The sequence below is a fragment of the Silurus aristotelis genome, assembly GCF_946808225.1.
Source record: "Silurus aristotelis genome assembly, chromosome: 2".
Taxonomy (NCBI): Eukaryota; Metazoa; Chordata; class Actinopteri; order Siluriformes; family Siluridae; genus Silurus; species Silurus aristotelis.
Genome location: NC_139575.1, coordinates 12,965,326 through 12,991,264, shown reverse-complemented (window position 1 = coordinate 12,991,264; position 25,939 = coordinate 12,965,326). Strand labels below are relative to the sequence as shown.

Here is a 25,939-nt window from a genome sequence, read left to right as displayed (position 1 = left end):
GATGGCTGTCAATTATTAACACTCTAAGCTCAGCAGAGGTTGGCATGGGACTCTGGGGGGGAAACCATCCTAAACCAATGGTGCCTTGTGGATCAAATATCTTATTTGATGCAAGCTGTCCAATTCCATTTGATTTGGCCTCATGTTGGTGTCTCGCTGTCACTACCTATTAGGCTTTTCTTTTTATATTAACGTGTTTGACATCAGGTCGCCATCATGGGAGAGCAGCGTTTCAAATCGGAGGCAGAAAGAACACCGTGACGAGTTGCAGAAAGTTTTCATGCTTTTGATAAACGCGTTCTACTCGTGAACACAGGTCTAGTTGCAGACAGGCAAGCCAATGCTTCAGGGGTCGCACCCGGCAAAAACGTGGTACAGTGTAGCATTTCTCCGTTCCTCCATTCTAAACCCCATGAAAGTGTGTCTCAGCAGGTGATATGCTAAACACAGCTCGGCGCGTTCCTCATCTCAATTTGCACAGCGAGCGACTCCATCGCGGCTCTATCTCAGATGGCGAGCGGATAAAGATCTTTTTTCTCTGCATTAGCCCCGCATTGTTTTAATCGCATTCGTAATGCCTATCAAACGGCTGGAGTGTCCTCAAACAGCCTGCTCATTTGGAAAACAAATCAGCCATGGCCTTGTCATTTGATTAGCGCCAGTTTTGTTAGTCTTGCCTATTATCCTAATTATCTTTGTGGATGTGGGATGTGTGTGCCCTGGGGATGATCAGTGACCTCCACTGACCCTCCATCGTCTTCTGCCTGCGAAATAAAAAAAAAGCTGATAAATGGCACAAATTAATCATGCCTGATAAGCAATTGACTGTTTTTAGCCTATTTTGTATCTTATCAGAGATGTGTGTAAGAGAGCGAGTGAGAGAGAGATTGTGTTCCCAACTGCAGGCATCTTGCCACAGAGCCTTACTTTGTCAGATACTGTCATAAAACAGTTTGAACCTGTTATCTGTGATCTGGGACAGACTACCGGATGAATCAATTGAGTAGGCAAATATCCACCTCAGGTTTCCAGGAGATATCAATCAGTCCAAAATGAAAATCGAGAGCAGCTGATGGGTTGCCGTTGATGTCGGTTACGATAACTAAACCCAGCCTCATTATTCCGAGGGAACACCATGACTGTTTTCTTAATCGCGCGCGCACGCGCGTGTGTGTGTGTGTGTATGACATACTTTATTTCGAAGTGAACGATCTGTCCTGTATTGCCCTTAAAGGAAAGATGGAAAGAATAAGGCAGAGAACTGGTTAAATTTCCTGGTGTAGAACTCTGTGTTTTGTTTTTGTATTTGATATATTTTTTTTATCAAATAGTACAGTGTGTGTGATTGTGTTAATTGTCTCAGCTATTGAAAGCAAACCTGGGTCAAGGTTTAGATGATGGCCACTGGCTCATTAGGGATAAATGCATTGGGATTTATTTATGAGGCTAAAATGTATGGTTGCTTTTCTATTATTTATAGTTGATTTATTGGTTATATGTAGTTATAATGTTTATAGTTACCATCTATTTAATTCTGTGAGCTGTTTTGGGGCAATGCCTGTTGTTAAAGTGAAAATGAATTGGACGTTAGATATTTACCACATTTTGGGAACAGCATAAAGGGATAATTTAAAATAAGGCTCAACTTATAAGTGAAATTCTTATTTAAGTTTACACACTTTCATTTAATTATTTTATGCCTTTAGGTTTTGTTTATTTGACTCGTCTTACTGCCTTCAGTCAGCATTGTATTTAAAGTGCACTACTCTTTTGGGATACGCTTTGAAAGACGCAACTGTGCTACTGGAAATGCTCTGGCTAGATCTAAATTCAAATTTGAATTGAAATGAAATTTCATTGCATTTTTAGAGAGAGCAACATTTATATAATCACAACTACAAAGAATTGGCCTGAATATTGGAATGACATTAGAAACGTGGGCAACTTTACAGAAGTAAGCCCTGTGATAGGAAATAAACATTGTACCGCAGTGAAAAACAAGGAACACAGTGATTCAGTTAAGGACCATTCACAGTTTCTGGTGGCACCACTGGAGCTGGTGTTTAAGAGCTGGTGGATTAGCCATTCAGCATCTTTTATTAAAAAAAAAAAAAAATCACTTCCTAGGTTTTAGCATAATTTGGTAGAAAATAGTGCCTCTGTTATAGGCAGCTCAATCAAGTGCTCTAGTGATTATGTACTGTTCTCTGTAAATATGCGTCAATTATAAAATTATAACAGGCATGCTGAGAAAATTGTGCGAACCTGCAGGTTTTCAGCATAACCAGGGAGAAAAAAATGTTCAAATAAAATGAACGTTAATGATGTCTGTTGTTGTGGTGCCTATTTATTATAGTCAGCTTGAGCTAGGGCTTTAGTGATTATGTACTGTTCTCTTTAAATAGCTCCAGATCTGCCACAATGATGGAGGTAATGCTGGCACTAAAATGAACGAGTTTAGTAAAATCTATAGAATAAATTTATAACAGTTCAGCAAAAATAAGCTAATATGTCCGTTTTATAGTGCATTTGACAATAAAATAAAAAACCCGGATTTCATAAAAAGGTATGTCCTTCCTTCACAGGCTCTGCTGACTTTTATCACATTAGGACAGAGAACATGGCGTTATTATTACCAGGTTTATTAGGGAGCTGATCACGGTCACTCGGAATCAACAAGGCGCTGTAGATATAAAAGCACATGATCACACATAGCAGTATCTTGGAGAAGGAATTAATGTGTCTGGAGTGTCATTTCGTCACACTCGCATGCGTATGAATGCAAGGTTGAAACTCTCTCTCAGTAGTTTTTGTGCTCTACATGCCTATAGCTGAGTAGGAAGCGAAATCTGTTCTCTGCTGAATAAAAGATTCACTTCATAATTTTCAAAGACAAGGGTGAGTGCAAGTTAATTCGACCAATTATCCTTAATAAAGTGCTAAAGATGTAATTGATAATTAAGTAAATTGCTGTAATTACGTGGCGATGCCTCGGCTCAGTCGGCCTCTGTCGCAGCTAGCCTTCTCACACAGGCACAAGAGGAGGAAACCTTTTCAAGAAGGAGCAGCAGCAGGGGAAATCACACTTCCATGTAGATCTGAATTTGACAGGAATTGAATTGTGGGTGTGCAAACTTTCCAGCCGGAGCTTTTTCATTTTGCGGCGAAGGTCCCAGCTGACATTTTGATTTAATTCGAAATTTCTTGATTTTCTGTTAAGAGATATCGATACATCTGTGGACAAGCCAACACATTGTATCAGAAATACATGCATTGAAGTGTTTTACTTAGAGAAAGTCATGAACTTTTGAAGAGCATGTAAGAATATATGGCCGCATTGAAATATGGATTCTGTTCATTGTGGTTTGAAATTTTTTCAATAAAATTACCAATAAATGAAGGGTTTGCTTTAATGAGTAAAAACTGTATAGTAGTATACTTATTTTATATACACTTTTTTTTTTGGTAAATTTTATTTACATTTTATTTTTGCAATTTGTCACAATTATATTTCTAATTTGTCATGAATTTAATTTTATATTATTTGTCTTGATTCTTTTTTTTTTTTAGCTGTAGTCAACAATTTGTTTTAACTGTGAATGTTTTGCATAAAATATGTATTTCTACATATATGTATTTATATTTATTATATAACATTTTTGGAAGTACTCTCAAGTGTCAGTTGAAATTGTTGGGTAAAACTGTTATTTATTTATTTATTTATTTATTTATTTTTTCTAGGTTAGGCTTGTCATTCTAATAAAATAAAAAAAAGTGATATATAATGACGAATGCTCATCAGGCCTTGCTGTTATTAGAAAATAGCAGAGGTCATTATGCCAACTCAGCATCGATTGCTTTCTATAAAGAAATGACAGAGATATTTACTGAAAGTGAAACATTATATAAATATTCAGATTTATTTAAAAATGCAAACAGGCTTTGACCTAAACCTAAAGCAGACAATCATCTTGAATCAGTATTACTCATATCCATCTATCTATCCATCATGTCTAAATCCTTCTCTGTTTCCTCCCAGAGGGTACACTTGACTCGTGATTGAGGTGCATCAGTGTGTTGTATTTGTGCCTGTAATTTTGGACGATTGTCCACAATGCTAAAGGGAACTGAGGCCCTTCTGTTCAGCAGGTCATTCAGAAAGTCCTGTTGCTTAGGAGCAGAAGAAATGTGGTGAAAAGAAACTTGCTGAGAGGGCATGTAGAGCTTTTTTTCCTGCTTCACAGTAATTTGTGAGCAACTGGTAACCCATACTGTGCTTTAGAGAACAGAACAAAAAAAGGCCTCTTAGCTATTAATTCCGGCGTGCAGTACTCCAGTTCCAAATGGAATAAAATTGTTCTCACATACTGGTCTGTCCTGCAAACTCAAGAAGCACATTGTGCAGACCATTACCACTATTTTATGTTTGTAACAGCCACATACTACCACTATTAGCCCACATGCACACAAACTGGGGAGACAAAAAAAAAGCCTGGCTGTGTCGGATGAGTAGGCAGAGCTGTTGTTTTTCTCATATTCCATCACTTGCAGCCTGGACAGGACTCAGGTTGAATGTGTTGTTTTTTTTTAGATGAAACATGACCTGATATTATTATTTATGTCGGACCATGTCTCCTTTCGCCTCGTCCCGTTTTTCTCCTGAGATAAAGTTGGGTTTTTTTGAATTCATGTACATTGCCTTATACATGGCAGCTCGATATTTGCCGGCTTATCCCAGAGTTGTTTACTTGTCACTCGAGCTCTTGCTTGGCCCGGTGCTCAGCATTTGCTATCACACATGCGCTGCTATGTCATGAGTTGACATTGGAGTACAAGCTGACAAATTGTCACAGGGGGTTAGGATAGCTTCCATGGTCACTGGAGTGCCGGGCCAGTAAGTCAATAATCCAGGCAGAAACAGTAAAAGAAGTGTTCAACCTTTGTTTTCTGGTTTGTTCGTTTCTGGCGTGGTGACTACAAATAAAACAGTTATAGACACAAGAGTTCACTAAAAAAAAAGCATAATATTGCTGTCTGACTGGCATTAAAGTGATGGAAAAGATTAAAGTTATTTGACATTAATTTTAACTCAAATATACTATTGATGATATTTGAAAGGCGTAGACTATTATTTTTTTAGAAGAAAGGTGCTGATGTGGCGGAGGCCTTTAATGAAATTTAATGAAAGTTTGGAAACAGTTTTCGCCGAATATATGCAGATACCTGATCATCTTAGTCATATGTGAGCCTTTCTCTAAGCACAATGTTGGAAGCACACAGTTGTATTGGGCGTCTTTGTATGAATTGTTGCATTACAGTTTCCCGTCACTGGAACTAAGTGGCCCCAAACATGTTCCAGCATGACAATGTCCCTGTGCACAAGGTAAGCTCTGTGAACGCTTGGTTTAGGGCCAAGATTGGAATGCTAACTGCACAGCAGGCCTACTAAGCCTGACAACATTACCTGACCTCACTAATGTTCTTGTAGCCATCATTTTCTTGTAGCAGCCACTCCCCAAAATAAACAGAAAAAGCCTCTCAAAGTGGTACTCTTTTTGGAATCGGGTGTTCAAAGCACATATGGATCTGATGGTCAGGTGTCTACAAACTTTTCCCCATTTACTATCTACAGTAATTAACTTCATTTTTAGCATAATCAAATTCACATTGTTACATATACTAAACTAACAATCCCCACCACCCACACAAACACACACACTCAATCACACACTCTCTCACACACAGTTATTGCATTATGAAATCAGTTTAGAGTTACACAAATGGACTTTATGTCCTAACAGTGTTGCTACCACATAAAAAAAAACCCATTGTATCCTATCCAAACAAAGTTGAGCCATCAAGCTAGGATACATAAGTCTGATATTTTCAGTTATCAGAAAATATGGTCGAGTTTAGGGGCATGAAAGCGGTAAGTGTATCGTGAGTTTAAAGTGGTCCAATGCGCAGAATTTTTACTTCGGGCTGAATCTGTAAACATGTGGTCTGTTCAACATGTTTGTGTTGTATGGCTGTGTTGTGGAAGTATTCGCTGCTGTAATTCCACGCTTATGTGGGCCAGACGAAGTGGTTAGTGTGGGCCATATTTATGCGTATTTACTCATTTGATATCAAGGATTGTTTGCACAAATCTTCAGCAGCATGGAGACTGACAGTTTGGAATGGAGACAGTTGGTAATAGTATTAGCAGTGTTACACAAGTTTATTTCTTTAAAATGTACAAAACATTTTACAATTTTGTGTGATTGGTAAGGCCACACTGTTTTAGCATTCTTTCTCTGTTCGTGTATGTTTTTTTCGAAGACGTTTCGAAGAGTAAATATGTAACTTTCAGCTAAGTGAATCGAACGCCACTGCTTTTTACACTTATGTACGTATTGTGTTTTTAAAGCCACCCTGAAGGTGAACACATCATCCCTTTGAATCATTTGTGCAGTCCTACCAAATCCTATTTTAAAAAACACGCTCACATTCGGACAGCTAAATGAGCGCAGCACTAGCAATTACTATAGCAGGTGCCACGTCCTGTGCCGTGAGATCAGTACAGTGTATTGTATATTTATTTATAGGAAACCACTTGCTTTAGAACATCACTGTAGGCGATGAAAACTATTGCACCTTTTTATACTTATAAAAAGCATTCATCATGGTGCAGTTGTGTGTGAAGTAAAAAAAAAAAAAAAAAAAAAGGTGATGTGGAAATAACAGGGTTGGTATGGAAACATATTTCGTTGAATTGCTGAAAACGCTTTCGTTACCTTTTCAGGGCAAATTAGCCTGTATTTATTTATTTATTTATTTATTAGTTTGTTTGTTTATTCAATGCCCTATAATCTTTCCTGCCAGAAACATAAAAAAATGCACTCATACCTATGAACATAAATTGGATGAGCTGAGTGATCACACTTTTGATTGTCCACATTTGTTTACAACTGAAGGTCTGTTTCACTATCATTAGCTTTGACTGTTGCAATACTTATCTACACAACGTTCCTTTTATTTTCACCGAATCCATCCGCTGTGCTCGGGCCTCATAGAAGCTTTTTTTTTGTCACATATAAATGACAGCACACATTCACATTTTCAGCTTGTTAGGAAGTTGGGGTCAGAACGCAGGGTTTGGAATCTTATAATGGCCCCCTGGAGCACAGAGAGTTAAGGGATTGCTCAAGGGTCCACCAGTGGAAGCTTGACCATGCTGATACTTGAATTCCTCCAAACTTTTGATTAGTCAATCAGACCATAATCTATTGGGCCAAATCATGCAGAGAACACTCATTATTTAAGTTTGAACCCAAAAATGTAAATTAGAAAGTCCGTTAGGCAAATGAGTCAGCGACACGCAATTGAAGATCACACTATACTCATCTTTTACAAAAATTTAACTAGACTTCACACGGTTAACTTAGCATTTCCAAGTGGCATTTAAATGATGTATAACGCAAGTATTAAATTGGTTGGTTGGGGAAATTTTCTAAGGCAGTTATATTAATAAAGTTATGCTATATTGGTACAGATGATAGTGTTGTAGTGCAGTCTTTCACAGAAACAAACATAACCCTGTCTGCTTATACAAATCGTGATGCACTGCACCTCGAAATAACTTTCTGGGCCATAATTATAGATTTCCTAACCTCCTAATACATCTTGCCATTGGTCTCTTTCTTTGTTCTTTGTCCTGTATTTTTTTCTTCATAGGTCATTGTTTAGAACTTATTTATTTTAAGAAGTGTATCAGTTTCTTAAATGAATTAACATATACAAAAAAATCAGTAATTAAAATCAAGCTCAAACCAAAACTAGTGGTCGGAAAGTGTAATCCTAGCATATGTTTCTTCACGTTGTTAATACACGGAATGGTGCGGGTCTGCCTGTCTTAATAGGCAAGCCAGGCAAACATATGTTTAATGAAAAAAAACCAACAATATCTAATCATCCCACAGAAACGTTCCAATTTAACTTGAAGTGTGTGTGTGTGTGTGTGTGTGTGTGTGTGGCCCGATGACCCTTGGTGTGCTCAAATGACGTAGAAGGTTGTTTTCGTCTAAAGAGAGTCAGAGGTGGAGACATGAGAGAAAGAGACGCCGCTGCGGTTTCTCAGTATGTAAGAGTCGAGGGAGGAAGGGATGAAGAGAACTGGAAGAGATATTAAAAGATGATTGTGCGTGGGCTGTCTTGGCTCCGGAGGGAAAATGTAAAGTCTGCATCAATCAGCAAGGGGATAAAACAACATGGCAACCAAAAAAAAAAAGTGTTTCCACAAGAAAGAAAGCAACGAGAGGAAGGGGAAAAAAGCAAAAAAAAAAAAAAAAAAAAAAGAAAGAAAGAAAGAAAGAAAGAAAAAGAATGTGGTGTAGAAATTGTTTGTGTTTCAACATTGTGCCACAGTGGAAGATGGTGAAATAACAACAGTTTCTGGCCTCGCCCACATTTCAGTTCTTAGATTTTGTGCCTGTGACTCCTTTTAAAAAAAAAACAAATCTGTTGTATGAAAAAATGTGTAATTCTATTTGACACTGTTTATTTATCAGCGCTGCATCTTCTTTTATTTTAATGAGGATTTATGGATGGTGAGGGAACTGGTAGCTTATTGGTTAAAGCATTGAACGTTGGACCAGAAAGTCATGAGTTCAAATCCCAGCACCACCAAGCTGCCACTTCTAGGCCCTCAAGCAGTCCCTTCACCTTCAAATGCTCAGTAGTATATATGAGATAACTGTAGGTTACGTCCAGGGAGTTCAGAGGTCCAGGGGAAAAAAAACAACAGCCTTATTAAAGGTAAAAACCAGTGTTAGAATCATATTGAAACAGTAAGATCAACTTAAAACCCTTAACAGTCTATACTCACCCCCCAAAACGTTCCTGTACTTATCACAAGCTGCAGCACAGTGCATGAAAAATCATGCAGACGCAGGCCAGGAGCTTCAGGTAAGGCTTACATAAAAATCTAAATGGAGATCTCTGTGACTTTGATCACGGCATGGATGATGGTGCCAGAAGAGCTGGGTTGATTATTTTAGAAACTCCTGGGATTTTTTTTTTGCACACAACAAACTAGAGTTTATACAGAATGGCATTACATAGGGGGAAAAAAAAAAACACATTGAATGAGGAACATAATGTGAGATTCTTGTTCTTGGCTGACAGGAGTGAAATGTGATGTAGTCTTCTACTATTGTACTCAAGCCTTGTTGTTTTGTGAATTGAGATGCTTTTCTGCGCATCACGGTGGCATTGTGTGATTATTCGTGTTACGATAGACTTCCTGTCAGTTTAAACCAGCCTGGACATTTTCTTTTTTATCTCTCTTATAAACAAGATGTTTCCGCACACCTGCAATGTTTTTGTCTGTCGTTTGTTTTTGCACCAATCTGTGGTGACTTTAGGTAGAGGTTTAGAGTTTTGTGTGAAAATCTCCAGATATCAACGAATTATGAAATATTCAAACCAGCCTACCTTGCACCAACAGCCATGCCGATGTTCAAGTCACAGAGTTCACTATCAACTGAAGCCCTTGACCTGTTTCTGCATGATTCATTGCCTTGTGCTGCTGCCACCTGATTAGCCGAATAGATAACTGCATGACTGTGCAGGACATTTACAGGTGTTTCTATGAAAGTAGATAGTGAGTGTGTATAACAGGGGACAATTTATCACAGAACTAACCAGGCTATGTTTTTTCTTTTAATCAATCAATCAATCAATCAATCAAATTTAATTTATAAAGCGCATTACAACCACCAAAAGGAGCACAAGGCACTTTCCAGTAAAGTAAAATAACTAAAAATAATTAATTAAAAGTAAAAAATTAAAAATAATTAAAATAATTAAAAAATAAATAAAAAATAAAATAAAAATAAAAATAAAAACAAAATGTACATAAAATAGCAGTTGAATCAGGGCTACTTGTTAAAAGCTTGTCTGAATAAATGAGGTTAAAATATGTTTCTTTGAAACATAATTCAGTGAAGTTTTTTTCTTTTTTATATTTTCTTCTTGTGTTCTCATTGGGCTACTCATACTGTTATACTCATATCTAAATTACCAATTCTGTACAACCATAGTTAATTAAGATGGCAGACAAAATAAAATAAGTATACCAAATGACGTGCACCATGCAGCAGTACATAACTCCTATTTGATTTCTTTATAAATATTACAGATTATAAGTTAATCATATGGATTCACAGGGAATAAGCAAACAGGGAAGCACAGTGATGCTCTAAGCACATTCTCATTTAACCAGCTGTATGATTGCAGAAATGCATATAAAAGGTCCTGTTAATAATGCTACATAACTCTCATATAAGTCCTTTATGATGGCTAACATAAATCTTATGTATTGTACATTTGTAACCCGCTTCAACAGCTGTCCACGGTCAGTTAGCACTGTTTCAGCATTCGAGATGTCAAAGTTGATATAACACCTGAGGCAAATGACATAAGGTTGTGTTGATGACCCAATGCTGTGTGGCTGCTCACATTATTCTTTGCTTAACACATATACACGTTCAGGATCTGCTGTGGATATCTGATCCCCCATCCATAGCAGGTGTATGTGTCATTTTTCACCTCCATCAATGCTGCTTCAGTCTTGACCATTAAGAGGGAGATCTCATGTCATAAGACATGTCTCGTCCCCACATTACAGCTTTCCTGTGCTATGTGTGAGGCTTAGGTGACTGGTCTAGACCGAGCATTCCCTTTCAAGCATTCATTCCTCGCTTTTGACACCGCTCTGGTGTTTTTATGAACCTGACTATTGCGCACTGTTGACGTTTGCTACTAATTCTGGACGGCTGACATTTCAGGAGATTAGAACATGTAACATTAGCCTTAATGCTTAGCCAAGTCCAGAGGCCAGGTCCACTTCCACAATGGGATTATATCTCAGATTACAGATTCACAAACTCTTTGACTCTCTCTCTCTCTCTCTCTCTCTCTCTCTCTTTGGCATTGCTGGGAGGATTCGAGGAAAGATGAACACAGTTTATTGTTGTGAAGTACGGTGCAGTAATTTATCTGGAACAATGTTCATCCTTGAAATGACTGAAGGTGACAGAGATAGAGATAGAGAGAGATATTAACGTTGAAATTAGGGTCATGTTGCTCTCTAATCAGTGTTTCAGAAACAGCCTGAGTGAATTAGAAATCAGACCCAGTGGAAATGTAATTTAACTGTGAATAAGCCAGTGTTATTTTGTTAGAAGTGCTACATTGCTCAAATCAAATAAAAAAGAAAAAAATATCTAATGCGCTTTCAGTTTGTATAATTAATAAACTGCTTTTTACCTAGCAACTTAGTTTTAAGGGTCACATTTTGGCTTTATCGATCAAATATTTATAGAGTCATCTTATAATGTTATTTCCATTCAATTAATAACTTCCTGGAAAGCAATAAGAAAGGTATGTAGATTTAAAAGTGATGAATCAACATACAGCATGTTCATGACAAAACCAGTTCAGCAATCAGTAAGAATAATAATGTTCTGTTTTTTGGGGGGTTTTTTTTGCCCTTTATTTTTCCCATGCAGAACCATGTGGAGTGACCAGAACAATGGGAGCCAGCACGGACATGTGACTGCCAGGATGGAGACCAGTTTGCCAATGGGGACCCCAAGCATCTCGGTATCGCAGCACCAGGCTCCGAAAAAGTTTGCTCCAGTTGTGGCGCCCAAACCCAAGTTCAACCCGTACAAGGCTCCAGGGGACTCTACACATGATATTGCAGGTAAGACTACAATTCATTTTTTGTGGAATTGTAAGAGTCTGCCTATTTCATTAGAAACAGTGTGTGTTGAATATAAATCTAGAAACTAGATGAATATTTCTTTTTAGATTAATAGCTTGGGAAACTGGCTCACACCACTGTAGCTCATCTGTTTGCTTCTGTTTAATATATTCAGACACTCTAGCCGGCTTGGTTGTTGTGCCTAATTGATCAAAATGTGACAAATGAGCTAAGGTGTTTGTTTGTTTATTTATTTATTTATTTATTTATTTATTTATTTATTTATTTATTTATTTATTTTTAAACACACTAAGAGCACAAAATAAAGTAAAAGAGAGGATATGCAGGACCGATGATTATCTGCATGCATTACTTACAGTGTTACTGTGACAATGACAATATTTCACTCTGGAAGCAAAACTTCATTAGTTTATTTCATAATCCGCTCTTTGTTAAAGGCCATTGTCAGTAGAATCTATTGTGTGCATTGAGACTGAAAGAGAGAATAGCCAATCATGTGGCAGCAGGGCAATTCATAAAATCCGTTAATGTTCACGTCGCACTTCAGAATGGAGAACGGTGTCATTGACCATCATGTGGTTGTTGGTGCCAGACAGGTTGGTTTAAGTATTTTTAGAAGCTGCTGATTTTTATTGCTGATACGGTTGCTATTTTCATACGCACATGTGCACACACCAGTCTCTAGAGTTTGCATAGAATAGTGTGCGGTAGTTGTCTTGAGGGGAAATATCAGCAGTCAAGGAAAGGCCTTATAGCATGACAAGATCAGTTTGACAGAAAGGCTATGGTAACTCAAATCACTCTACAGCTGTGTCTACACAGCTCTACATGTCAAACTCCAAGGCTTGTGACCCACAAAAAAACCTGAAAAATCACAACTTCTGTACCTTTTGAGACTGAGACTTTAAATTTGGGCAGAGACCAATCAAGACTGGACAATTAAAAATTGGAAAAAGACTGGGCGATGTGTTGCCATTTCTTTAGCTCCATAATTTAAGACCACTGGTCAAGTAAAATAAATAATAATAATAATAATAATATTCATAAATAATATATGGAAAGCTAGTTAAGTTTATAATATATACTATATAACGAAAATAAACCAGTATATAATTTTTGTCAGATTCTAATATAATTTCTAAAGCAGCTCAGTCTTTTTAAATTCTTCACAAAAAGTTAACTATTGACCAACTGTAAAATGTGTTATACAGTATATCAGATTTAGGTCCGGGTAGGATATTTGACCATGTTGTGACTAATACTTACAGCAGTAGAGTTAACTGATGTCTTTATGCATTTCACACTAATTTTCAGTTTTCCACCAATTTTCCACCAGCGTTTTATTGATTCTGAAATAATAATTTATTATTCATGCCCACTGTGAAATACAGTGGTAGGATTAAGAACAAGTGGACTATGCAGAAGGTCTGTTGCACCCTCACGTTTAAGTTTCTTTTGTGATAGTCAAAAAGTTGTACTTACTTTGCTGTCGCTCAGCATCTTCTTTCAGGTCCCCAGGCAACTGAAATATCCATGCCTAACTCTTAAACTGTTGGTGGTCTAAGACATTGCTGACTTCTGAGAATTTACATTGATTTTTAAAGCATATTAAAATTCTCCAATGTTTCTTGAATAATCATCGACTCACATGCTATTAACAAAAAATATTATTATTTAGGAATTCATCTTTTGAATAAATAGAATGTCTATTACCTTACGAGGGAAATATCAAGGTCCGTGACGTCGGAGTGACGTAGGGCTGCCCTCCCGGGGGTTTACCACCTGCAGGAGGGACCGTAAGGGACGGTGCTGTGAGGATTGGGCAGCAGTTGAAGGCGGGGGCCTGCTTAGACTGCTGCCCCCGCGACCCGAATTACGGATAAGCGGGAGAAAATGAATGAAAAAAATGTCTATTAATATATTTTTTTAATAATCATTGTTTTTTTATTCTGTGTCTTGCTGAGATACAGTGTAAATATATCTTTTTTTCATTGCTACACAACTTTCAACAGATAATGAAATAACGAGTTTATATAGAACGTAGCCTTTTGCAGCTCTCTGCCACATCATGTCTGTGGAATTCTGAACAAGATAAAGCTTCTACAAGAATATATCACTGAATGATAAAAAGAAATAATGCTTGGATAAATTGGGACTCTTGGAATCATCAATGTAAACATGAAACGATTGTACACACGCAAAACAATTAAACGGTTTAGTTCTGGAACAAGATTATCTAGACAGATAAACCCAAGATTAACGTATGCGAGAATAATAGGAAGAGAGCTATCTTGAAACGAAGGGCTTACTATCCAAAGAATACCCTCTGCTTTTTGTGACTGTTGAAAGATGTAACAGGATCAAGTCTGAAGTGTGTAAGCTATCATTTTTGACCAGATTTAATCATTTCTGAAAACCTTATAGGACGATATTTCACAGTAATGACAATAACCCAGAGAGTACAGTGTTACCATTCCAAGAACTTTTTAAGGCAAAAAAAAAAAAAAAGTGTTACTAAATGCTCAAACCAGTCACCTGAACTCAACCCAGTTGAGAATGATTTTAATTCCCACAAACAAGCAGCAACTAAATTCAAAGTATTTGCATCCAAGCATTTAAAATTCATCCTTATAATTGTTAGTTTGTCCAGTTTTTTTTTTTTAGGCCTAAATAGCTGTAAACAGCTTAATGCGAAATTTTTTAAATCCTAGAAGTTTGTAATTGTATTTGATTATTTCTTCTTCTCCTTCTTTTGGCTTCTCCCAATAGGGGTCGCCTATCCACCTAATGGATCCACTTCCTGCTTCACCATCTCCACGCCATCCAACCTTCTCTCTCTCTCTCTCATTTTCCTCGTTCATTAGCTGCACAAAATACTCTCTCCATCTTCTCAACACAATTTCCTCACTCAACACATTTCCATCTCCAACCTTTATTGCTCTAACTTGCAGCACATCCTTCCCAGCTCGGTCCCTCTGCCTGACCAATCGGTACAAATCCTTATCTCCTTCCTTAGTGTCCAACTTCTCATACAGCTCCTCATATGCCTTTTACTTGTCTTTTGCCACATCCCTCTTCACCTGTTGCCGCATCTCCTTGTACTCCTGCCTACTTTTTCTCATCACTCTGTTGTTCCCAATTTTGTTTTGCCAACCTCTTTCTCCTTATGCTCTCCTGCACTTCCTCATTCTACCACCTCTCTTTGTCTTCCTTTCTATTTCCAGATGTCACACCAAGTACCTTTCTAGCTGTCTCCCTTATCACTTCTGCAGTAGTTGCCCAATCATCCAGCACCTCTTCACCACCACCGAGCCCCTGTCTGACCTCTTCCCTGAATCTCACACTACAGTCTCCACCATCTTATTCTTCTTTCAGTCCTCACACTCCTCCTTTTCCTCTTCACCTCCAAAACCATCCTAAAGACCACCATCCAATGCTGTCTAGCAACACTGTCCCCTGCCAACACCTTACAGTCTCCAAACTCCTTCAGGTTGTTCAGTAAATCTCCTACAAAGCACATAGTCCACCTGTGTGCATCTTCCTCCACTCTTATACGTCACCCTATGATCCTCCTTCTTCTTAAAATAAGTATTTTCCACTGCCATTTCTATCATTTTAGCATAATCAACCACCATCTGCCCTTCCACATTCCTCTCCTTAAAGCCGCACCTACCCATCACCTCTTCATCACCTCTGTTCCCTTTAAAGGAAAACCTCTGTTCCCACCTCTGTGCCCATTAAAGTCTGCCCCAATCACCAGTCTTTTATTCCTAGATACACCTTCTATCACTTCATCTAACTCACTCCAGAATTTTTTCTTCTCCTAAATCTCACAATCCACTTGTGGAGCATAAGCACTGATGACATTTATCATCACCCCTTCAACTTCCAGCTTCAAGTTCATCACCCTATCAGAAACTCTCTTCACCTCCACTACACTTTTACTGTACTCTTCCTTCAGAATCACCCCTACACCATTTCTCTTTCCATCCACACCATGATAGAACAGTTTAAACCCCCCTCCAGTGTTCCTGGTCTTACTCCCTTTTCACTTGGTCTACTGAACACACAACATATATACCTTTCTCCTCTCCATCATATCAGTTCCCTCTCTCCCCTTTACCAGTTATAGTACCAACATTTAAAGTACCAACCCGAACCTCCACTCTCCAACACTTCTTCTTTCCCTGCCGTCTCTGTAGACGTCTTCCTCCTCTCCTTTTCCTCCTTCAAATTGTATTTGATTATTTGATTATTATTATTATTATTCGAATAATTGATAAATAAATATTTGAATATTGTAACCTAATTGAAGCAGCTGTTTAGTAGGATCATGATTTTGCATACCATTGCATGAATGACTGCATGACACATAATAATACGACACAGTCTCATGGCATTTCCTGATATAGAAATTTAATCTATTGATTTGTGTTCATGGACACGATTTTCCCTCTTTTTTTCGTTTTGCTCAGCACGACTGGATCCGTCTCCATAGCAATGGAGACTGAGGATCATAGGTAATGCTGAATGTAATCCCCATTTTTTTTGGCAGAAAATATACATTTAGGATTAGGGTTATACTGTAATGAATGTGTGTGTCTCTAATTAATGCAGTCTCCTTAATTAACTGTTAGAATATATTTACTGTATTTTAAATGGAAGGAATCGCTGACGATGGTTTACACTGGTGATCAAAATTAGAGAACAATTTATAAACAATTGAACAATTCTGAACAAATTCTTACCCACAAATTAAATAAGGCATTTCCAAAAAAAAACATTATTTTGCAGAAAACACACTGATCAAAATAAGAGAACAACAATGACTGTAGCATGGAAAAAGATTACAACAATATTTTCTGAAGGTTACAACAGTCAGCAATAAGTAGGAAGTGTACAGGCCTCTGCTCTGAATGACTTCAGCACATCTGCAGCCACAGGACACCACTAGTCTCTCACTGTGGGTTCAGTGTTTCTCCAGTTTGTCACCGAACATAATGTTTCCCATCGGACACAAATAAATTAAACTTGCTTTCATCACTGAACTGAACTTTGGACCAGTTCTCCTCTGTCCACACAACCTGCTCCTCAGCAATGATTAGTCTACCCTTTTGATTCTTTCTGCTAATTAGAGGTCTGGTCACTGCAGAGTGGGCTTTCAGTCCAAATACTCTTAAAAGTCGAGACACTGTATGACGAGACAGATCCTTACCCTGTTCAGTGCTGAACTGGTGAGCAATTCCAGCTGCAGTGTGGAAACGATTGCCCATTGAGATCCTTCGCAGTATACTGTTCTCTCTTGTATTTGTCTTCCGTGGACGACCAGCTTTCTTGGCGGACTTGAATAAATTTGTGATGTTGTAAAGATTCAATATTCTTGAAATGACCAACTTGTCTTGCTATGGCCTATAGGGTCATCCCTTTGGCCTTCATCTGGACAACCTGCTGCCGGAGGCTTTCAGTCACTTTAGAATAGCCCACGATCTTGCAGAGTCAGTGAGACTGGAAGTTAGGCTGCCAGTTAAATAGGGGTTGACAGATAATCAAGGAAATTAGCACCAGGTACCAGATTAACACCTCTGTTCTCTAATTTTGATCAGTGTGTTTTCTGGAAAATAATGTTTTTTTTGGAAATGCCTTAGTTAATTTGTGGAAAAGGTGTTCTGGTAGCATGGTATAGAAAGGACAAAAACTCCTTCAACTGTTGAGCAGTGAAGATGACATTATTTCAGAATTGTTCAATTGTTTATAAATTGTTCTCTAATTTTGATCGCCAGTGTATAAATGAATTGTAACAATCAAATGATTATACTAGTTCATATGAATGCAGGTGACATCATTTGTCTTCTTATGAATGACTTGTTTGTCACTGAGTCAGTGTTGCTAATGCAAAGTAGCCCTTCGTTACCAAACACCAAGTAACTAAATTAGGATACAATCACGAGTCATACAAAAGCTGTTAAAAATTAAACCATTGGTTACATAAAAGCTAACCTTTATCTATGAGATCACAGGGAATTTAACATGAAAACATGATCTGTTAACTGGTTGCATATGTCAGATTTATTGCGTGACTCGGTCAGAGAAAAGCTGTCACTATCAAACATTGTTTACTTAATCAGCTGATTCAGTGTAATGGTCAAAGAACAGCTCAAATAGGCCAATTGATGGAAGGTTTGCAAAGAAGTTCAGGCTCCCTTGTAAAAGTATTTTTTTGTATTTTTCAAATACAAAAATACAGTAGTGTAATTCGATACATGGTGTGGCTGCTGTATTTTGTAGTTTATTTTGATACACCTCAAAGTTAAGGTCTTTGTAATTGTATTTTAAAATACATTTTGTTGTATCTTTGCCAAACCGTGTATACGTACATATACATGTGCATCTCAATAAATTAGGATATTATCGAAATGCTGATTTATTTCAGTTATTTAATACAAAAACTGAAACTTGTATATTATAAAGATTCACCACACACAGACTGAAATATTTCATGTTTTTATTTCTTATAATTTAGATTATGGCTTAAGTTAATGAAAACCCAAAATTCAATATCTCAGATAGAATATTGTAAAAAAGTTTTATATTGGAAACTCATGGTGTCTAACTTTAATCAGCTAATTAACTCAAAACACCAGCAAAGGTTTCCTGGGCCTTTAAATGGTGTCTTAGTTTGGTTCAGTAGGCACAATCATGGGGAAGACTGCTGACTTGACAGTTGTCCAGAAGACGATCATTGACATGGAGGGTAAGACACAAAAGGTCATCGCTAAAGAAGCTGGCTGTTCACAGAGTGCAGTATCCAAGCACATTAATGGAAAGTTGAATGAAAGGAAAATAACGTGGTAGAAAAAGATGAAATAAAGAGTGGACTGCAGCTAGAGTCAATGCTTCAAGAGCCTCCACGCACAGACTTATCCAGAACATGGGCTACAACTGTGTCAAGCCACTCCTGAACCAGAGAAAACGTCAGAGGTGTCTTGCCTGGGCCAAGGACAAAAAAGACTGGACTGTTGCTCAGTGGGCCAAAGTCCTTTTTTCAGTTAAAAGTAAATGTAGCATTTTATTTAGAAAGCAAGGTCCAAGAGTATGGGGAAAAGAAGGAGAGGCCAAGTTGTTTGAGTTTCAGTGTAAAATTTGCCATCTACCAGTTTTAGTTTTATATACACACACACACACACACACACACACACACACACACACACACACACACACACACACACACACACACACACACACACACACACACACACATATACATATATATATAATTTTTTTGTCTGTTTGTTACATTGTTTTGCTTTGTCTTTAAAAAAAAAAGACAGTGTTTGTAGTGTTTGCAGTTGTTTGATATACATTGAGCAGAGAATTTTTGTTAATTTGTGAACAAATAATCAAATGGTTAAACATCAAAAAAAAATATTCACAGCCTCCTTTGCTCATATTTGCTAAGGCTGAAAATACATATGGAAGGGCACTGTATGAATTTTTGTAAATTCTTCAGCTAGAGGGAGTTTACCGGGTTTTTTAATTTATTTGCTGTAGCACTAGAGACATTAGTCAGAAAGGAAGATTGTCAAAGATTTTTATTTGCCCACTCCAAAAAAAAAAGAAAAAAAAAGGCAACAACGATGCCAGGTGATCATGAGTTCATTCTCTGCCTTACATGTCTTATGGTGCTAGTCAAACAAGGTAACATGTAGCACCACTTCAAAATGCATTCTCTGCAGCCATAAGCAAACCAGTAAGCAGGCCTGTCCTTGCTTTTCACTCATCAGTTAGTTGGTGATCTGGACCTTTGTATGAACAAGGACTTTTTTTTTTTTTTAAATCAACTAGACCTACACAAACTCTCAATTTTTATTATGCTTTTGCTCTTTCCTGATTATAGACAATCTTATTTCACTCTTCTTGTAGCATTCTTTTTCTCCCCCTGATCATTTTCTCTGCATGCGGCATGAAAGTGGACTACAATGCAATCTTCAGAACTAATAATTTATCTGCACTCAGCGTAGTTGTAGGCAGATGCTGAACTTTTCAAGTTGGATTTCGCACGACTTCAAGACTGAATATGTTCTGTATTACAGTTGATCAAGCTTTTGTCTATCTTTAGAATAAAATGTTCAAAGCACTTTTGACAGACTGGGCTCTTCCTGAATTCACACCCACTCATAGTATTTGTGGTGTTGTTGTGGTTGTTTCTTATAAATATACAGTTTCAAATAGGATTTAGGCAATTAGAGAAAAGGGGGGAAAAAAAAACGCAGAGAGGTTAGAATCTGTCTGCTGTGTTCTCCTTCCACCTTACAGCATCTCAGCAAACAGCGACCATCACATCCTGTCAGTCCTGTCCAAAAGAGAAAGCAATTTAGCTAACAGCTTGCACTTTGGTCATTTATTTAAGTCTATTATTGGGGCTTCGTCTCCGCAATAGCACCGCTCTTTTCTTTCACTAATTGGCGGACAGCAACTCTGTCAGACGTAGCAACATTTCCATGGTTACAGTACAGACTTTCTGGACCCTAAAACACTTGCTGATTAGAAACATGACTCAAACTTTATCTTTGTGAGGAAAATTGCTTTAATTAAGCTGTTCTATTTTGGTATATTTTACAGCTTTATGAGATGGATTGAAAGGATTGAAAGGGTTTCTTTCTAACCCCCCCTTCTATTTTTCTTTGCCTTCCTCAATTGTGAAGCACTCAGAGAGTGAAGGAGGACATTTTTGACAAATCCAGCATGGAAGCAAATAGCTGCTCTACAGCTGGACAAATGTTCCTTACTTTATTCCATCACATACTGTTACACTATTCTACTAACATAGAGTTGCTGCCATTTTCCAGTGGGGTTGGTAAAGTGAAGTGTGCACCTTGTACTGTACGTCTGGAGCAGCAGTGGAGCACACATCCTGCTCAGGTTGAAGATTTTCTTGCTGTAAAATGTCTGATAAAGTAATACCGTCCAAGCAAAAAAATCCTTTGTCTGTCACTAATTCATTACAACACAGTCCGATTCTTCTTCACATATCCTAGCTTGTTAGATAATGGGTTCAGAGCTCAGGGTCAGCCAAGATACACTGATCACTAGAGCAGAGAGGTTAAAGACACAGCAGTGGCAGTTTGGCAGTATTGAGGTTTTGACCTTCTTGTTGCTAACACAGCCTTAACTGTTGAATTAAAAATTATGTAATTATCTAGTTTATATTTCTTTGTTTTTTTACTTTATTAAAGTTTCTAACTAAAGTTTTGGTGTTTGAGTGCAGTTTTTTTATATATATAACAAATTACAGTACATATTTTTTGTTGTGTACTGTAATTTGTTATATATAAAAAAACCACTCAAACACCAAAACTTTTGTTAGAAACTAGCATTAGTTGATTAAACATATTTGGATTAAACATGTGTGTGTGTGTGTATTTATGTGGGTATATATATACATATATATACAGTGAGGAAAATAAGTATTTGAACACCCTGCTATTTTGCAAGTTCTCCCACTTAGAAATCATGGAGGGGTCTGAAATTGTCATCGCAGGTGCATGTCCACTGTGAGAGACATAATCTAAAAAAAAAATCCAGTAATTCCAATATATGATTTTTAAACTATTTATTTGTATGATACAGCTGCAAATAAGTATTTGAACACCTGTCTTTCAGCTAGAATTCTGACCCTCAAAGACCTGTTAGTCTGCCTTTAAAATGTCCACCTCCACTACATTTATTATCCTAAATTAGATGCACCTGTTTGAGGTTGTTAGCTGCATAAAGACACCTGTCCACCCCATACAATCAGTAAGAATCCAACTACTAACATGGCCAAGATCAAAGAGCTGTCCAAAGACACTAGAGACAAAATTGTACACCTCCACAAGGCTGGAAAGGGCTACGGGGAAATTGCCAAGCAGCTAGGTGAAAAAAGGTCCACTGCTGGAGCAATCATTAGAAAATGGAAGAAGCTAAACATGACTGTCAATCTTCCTCGGACTGGGGCTCCATGCAAGATCTCACCTCGTGGGGTCTCAATGATCCTAAGGAAGGTGAGAAATCAGCCCAAAACTACACAGGAGGAGCTGGTCAATGACCTGAAAAGAGCTGGGACCACCGTTTCCAAGGTTACTGTTGGTAATACACTAAGATGTCATGGTTTGAACTCATGCATGGCACGGAAGGTTCCCCTGCTTAAACCAGCACATGTCCAGGCACGTCTTAAGTTTGCCAATGACCATTTGGATGATCCAGAGGAGTCATGGGAGAAAATCATGTGGTCAGATGAGACCAAAGTAGAACTTTTGGGTAAAAATTCCACTAAACGTGTTTGGAGGAAGAAGAATGATGACTACCATCCCAAGAACACCATCCCTACTGTGAAGCATGGGGGTGGTAGCATCATGCTTTGGGGGTGTTTTTCTGCACATGGGACAGCGCGACTGCACTGTATTAAGGAGAGTATGACCAGGGCCATGTATTGCGAGATTTTGGGGAACAACCTCCTTCCCTCAGTTAAAGCATTGAAGATGGGTCGAGGCTGGGTCTTCCAACATGACAATGACCCGAAGCACACAGCCAGGATAACCAAGGAGTGGCTCTGTAAGAAGCATATCAAGGTTCTGGCATGGCCTAGCCAGTCTCCAGACCTAAACCCAATAGAGAATCTTTGGAGGGAGCTCAAACTCCATGTTTCTCAGCGACAGGCCAGAAACCTGACTGATCAAGAGAAAATCTGTGTGGAGGAGTGGGCCAAAATCCCTCCTGCAGTGTGTGCAAACCTGGTGAAAAACTACAGAAAACGTTTGACCTCTGTAATTGCAAACAAAGGCTTCTGTACCAAATATTAACATTGACTTTCTCAGGTGTTCAAATACTTATTTGCAGCTGTATCATACAAATAAATAGTTAAAAAATCATACATTGTGATTTCTGGATTTTTTTTTTAGATTATGTCTCTCACAGTGGACATGCACCTACGATGACAATTTCAGACCCCTTCATGATTTCTAAGTGGGAGAACTTGCAGAATAGCAGGGTGTTCAAATACTTATTTTCCTCACTGTATATATATTCAGTGCGGAAAATAAGTATTTGAACACACTGCTATTTTGCAAGTTCTCCCACTTAGAAATCATGGCGGGGTCTGAAATTGTCATCGTAGGTGCATGTCCACTGTGAGAGACATAATCTAAAAAAATAATCCAGAAATCACAATATATGATTTTTTAACTATTTATTTGTATGATACAGCTGCAAATAAGTATTTGAACACCTGAGAAAGTCAATGTTAATATTTGGTACAGTAGCCTTTGTTTGCAATTACAGAGGTCAAACGTTTCCTGTAGTTTTTCATCAGGGTTGCACACACTGCAGGAGGGATTTTGGGATGGTACTCATCATTCTTCTTCCTCCAAACACGTTTAGTGGAATTATGACCCAAAAGTTCTATTTTGGTCTCATCTGACCACATGACTTACTCCCATGACTCCTCTGGATCATCCAAATGGTCATTGGCAAACTTAAGACATGCCTGGACATGTGCTGGTTTAAGCAGGGGAACCTTCCATGCCATGCATGATTTCAAACCATGACGTCTTAGTGTATTACCAACAGTAACCTTGGAAACGGTGGTCCCAGCTCTTTTCAGGTCATTGACCAGCTCCTCCCGTGTAGTTCAGGGCTGATTTCTCACCTTCCTTAGGATCATTGAGACCCCACGAGGTGAGATCTTGCATGGAGCCCCAGTCCGAGGGAGATTGACAGTCATGTTTAGCTTCTTCCATTTTCTAATGATTGCTCCAACAGTGGACCTTTTTTCACCAAGCTGCTTGGCAATTTCCCCGTAGCCCTTTCCAGCCTTGTGGAGGTGTACAATGTTGTTTATGTATAACAAATGACAAAAAAAAAAAAAAATAAAAAAAATAAAAATAATATATATATATATATATATATATATATATATATATATATATATATATATATATATATATATATATATATATATATGGTTTTTTTTTTGTGTACTCATAACCTTCTGTATATTCTTTGACATCTTTAAAGTCTGAGAAGCTCGGATTGTTCATGTGTTTGATACCTCAGCATTCCTTTACACCAGACCTGGGCAAACTACGGCCCGCGGGCCACATCCGGCCCTTTGTACGTCCCTGTCCGGCCCGCGTGAGGCCAATCATAATTTACAGGGATGCACCGAAAATATTTGGCCGAAATACCTAAATCACCAAAACAACACGGCAGAAACACAATTGTAATGACGCAATAAAAAGCGCAGCAGCACACGGTTATCTGGATAAGAGCAACATGTCTGCGGTGTGCGGATAGTGATTTGCAGAACATGCAATGCTGAAATTTTAAGAGGGGGTGTATCTGCAAAGAGTTTCTCCAAGTCGGGTTTAATTAATCACCTGAAATCCAAACATCCCGATTGCCTTCTAAATATGAGAAGAACGCGGCGCAGAAAAGTAAAGTCAATCCGAGCATGCGCACTCCGTCTGTACAGGACGTTTTTAAAAAGGCAAGAAAGTTTCCAGTGATGGTGCCAAGGCAAAAGGCATAACACAAAAAATTATGGATTTCATTGCCTTTTGAATTAAATTTTCATTTCGGTGCATCCCTAAAATATTATCGTTGGTGTGGCCCTCTGACACAATTCAGGTTTCTCATGTGGCCCCTTGTAAAAATTAATTGCCCACCCCTGCTTTACACTGTATTTTTCAGAGCTAGAGGGAAAAGAGATCGTGCTGTCACACTCTATAGAGACAGTAGCAGTAGAGGCAGGTGTTGATGAAGTTGCCTTCTGTTTCACCTCAGCTGGATGTTGACACTAATGCATGCAAGCATTACTGACATTCCAGGAGTGTTTAACATTCAGTTCTTCGCTGACCTCAAAATTGTTGCTCTTGACATTGTCAGAATCATTATAATGGAAACGTGTACATGCAGTCATTTATGAGTAAAAATTCTGGAATGCAATACGTCAATAAACGGGATTTACTAAACATTACCCTACAGAGGTACATTTGTAGGTAGTTTATCTTTTTCAGCGTGACACTCTAGTTGCTGTACACTTTACAGTAGTGTTCTTATCTCACAAAGTTTGTTTCCTGTTTGAAATAATTTTCTACTGGAAATGTGAAATGTGCTCAAATTTCATATACCTGTGATTAGTGTGTTAAAAGTGTAAATGTCTTGATTCTGGTTGTATAATCAACAATCGCCTCAGCCTGATTCTGTGTCTATCTGCCCCACAGAGACTAAGAACAGTGCCATCAAAAGTGCCATATGTATTAGCATTAGTGAGGATGTGGCCCAGGCTTGTATTTCCAGTAATTTTCCTGGCATCTAGTGTATGATTTCTAGAAATGTTTTCAAGGGTACGTTTACAAACACACTGTATAATGAGTTTAAAATATGAGCCTTGGTGTGTTGCTAGTGCTCTCAGGGTGTGAACCAAAACAACCGGTCTGAGGTTTATTTTACTTTTCCCATTGTGTCTTTCCGAAGAAATGGTTTTCATGGATAAGTTGTCAGCCCTGTAAACCTCTCAGCTACACTACATTGACAAAAGTTTATAGACACCCGACCTTAAGATTTGTATTTTATGGACAATAGTATTTTATGGACAAAAGTATTTTATGGACACCTGTCATATGTAGGGTCTCCCCAAACTACTATTAGAAATATGGAGGCACATGTATTTATGTATATATTAGATATTTTATAGTAATTTGTTATATTTAAAGTAATTAATCTAAATTAATGTGCACAGCCTTAGAAAGAATTTTCTCCATAGCAACATAGAGGTACATATAGAATGAAGCACATTTTGAGCTAAATTGCTGAATCATTTTCATTATATAGTGAAATTGGCAATTTGGGGAAACCAAAGGGTCAAGGCACAAGATGTATTTGATAAACTTAAGAAGATTACATTACATTATATATGTCAGAAATATTACAGTAGACACCACAAGTGTTAACACCACCAGCTTCATTATTAGGAGACACATGACACACATGCAGTTCACACACGTCACTCTACCTCTCGCTCTCACTCTCGTTCTTTCACTCTCTCGCTCGCTCTTATAATTATTTATTACATTTCAGATAAATGAAATCTTTTTACATCATTACTTTTTTTTTTTTTTTTTTATAGAATTC

The 25,939-nt window shown here is 37.9% G+C and overlaps 1 protein-coding gene across 8 annotated transcripts in view; it reads left to right on the top strand.

Moving 5' to 3' along the window:
- Positions 1–25,939, top strand: part of lpp (LIM domain containing preferred translocation partner in lipoma) — a 244,430-nt gene that overhangs the window by 98,653 nt on the left and 119,838 nt on the right. For all 8 annotated transcript variants that reach the window (XM_083569446.1, XM_083569448.1, XM_083569443.1 and 5 more), the window contains one exon: positions 11,553–11,749. In XM_083569446.1, the coding sequence (XP_083425572.1) occupies positions 11,557–11,749 (193 nt within the window). In that variant the 5' untranslated portion in view covers positions 11,553–11,556. The remainder of the gene's footprint in view (positions 1–11,552; positions 11,750–25,939) is intronic.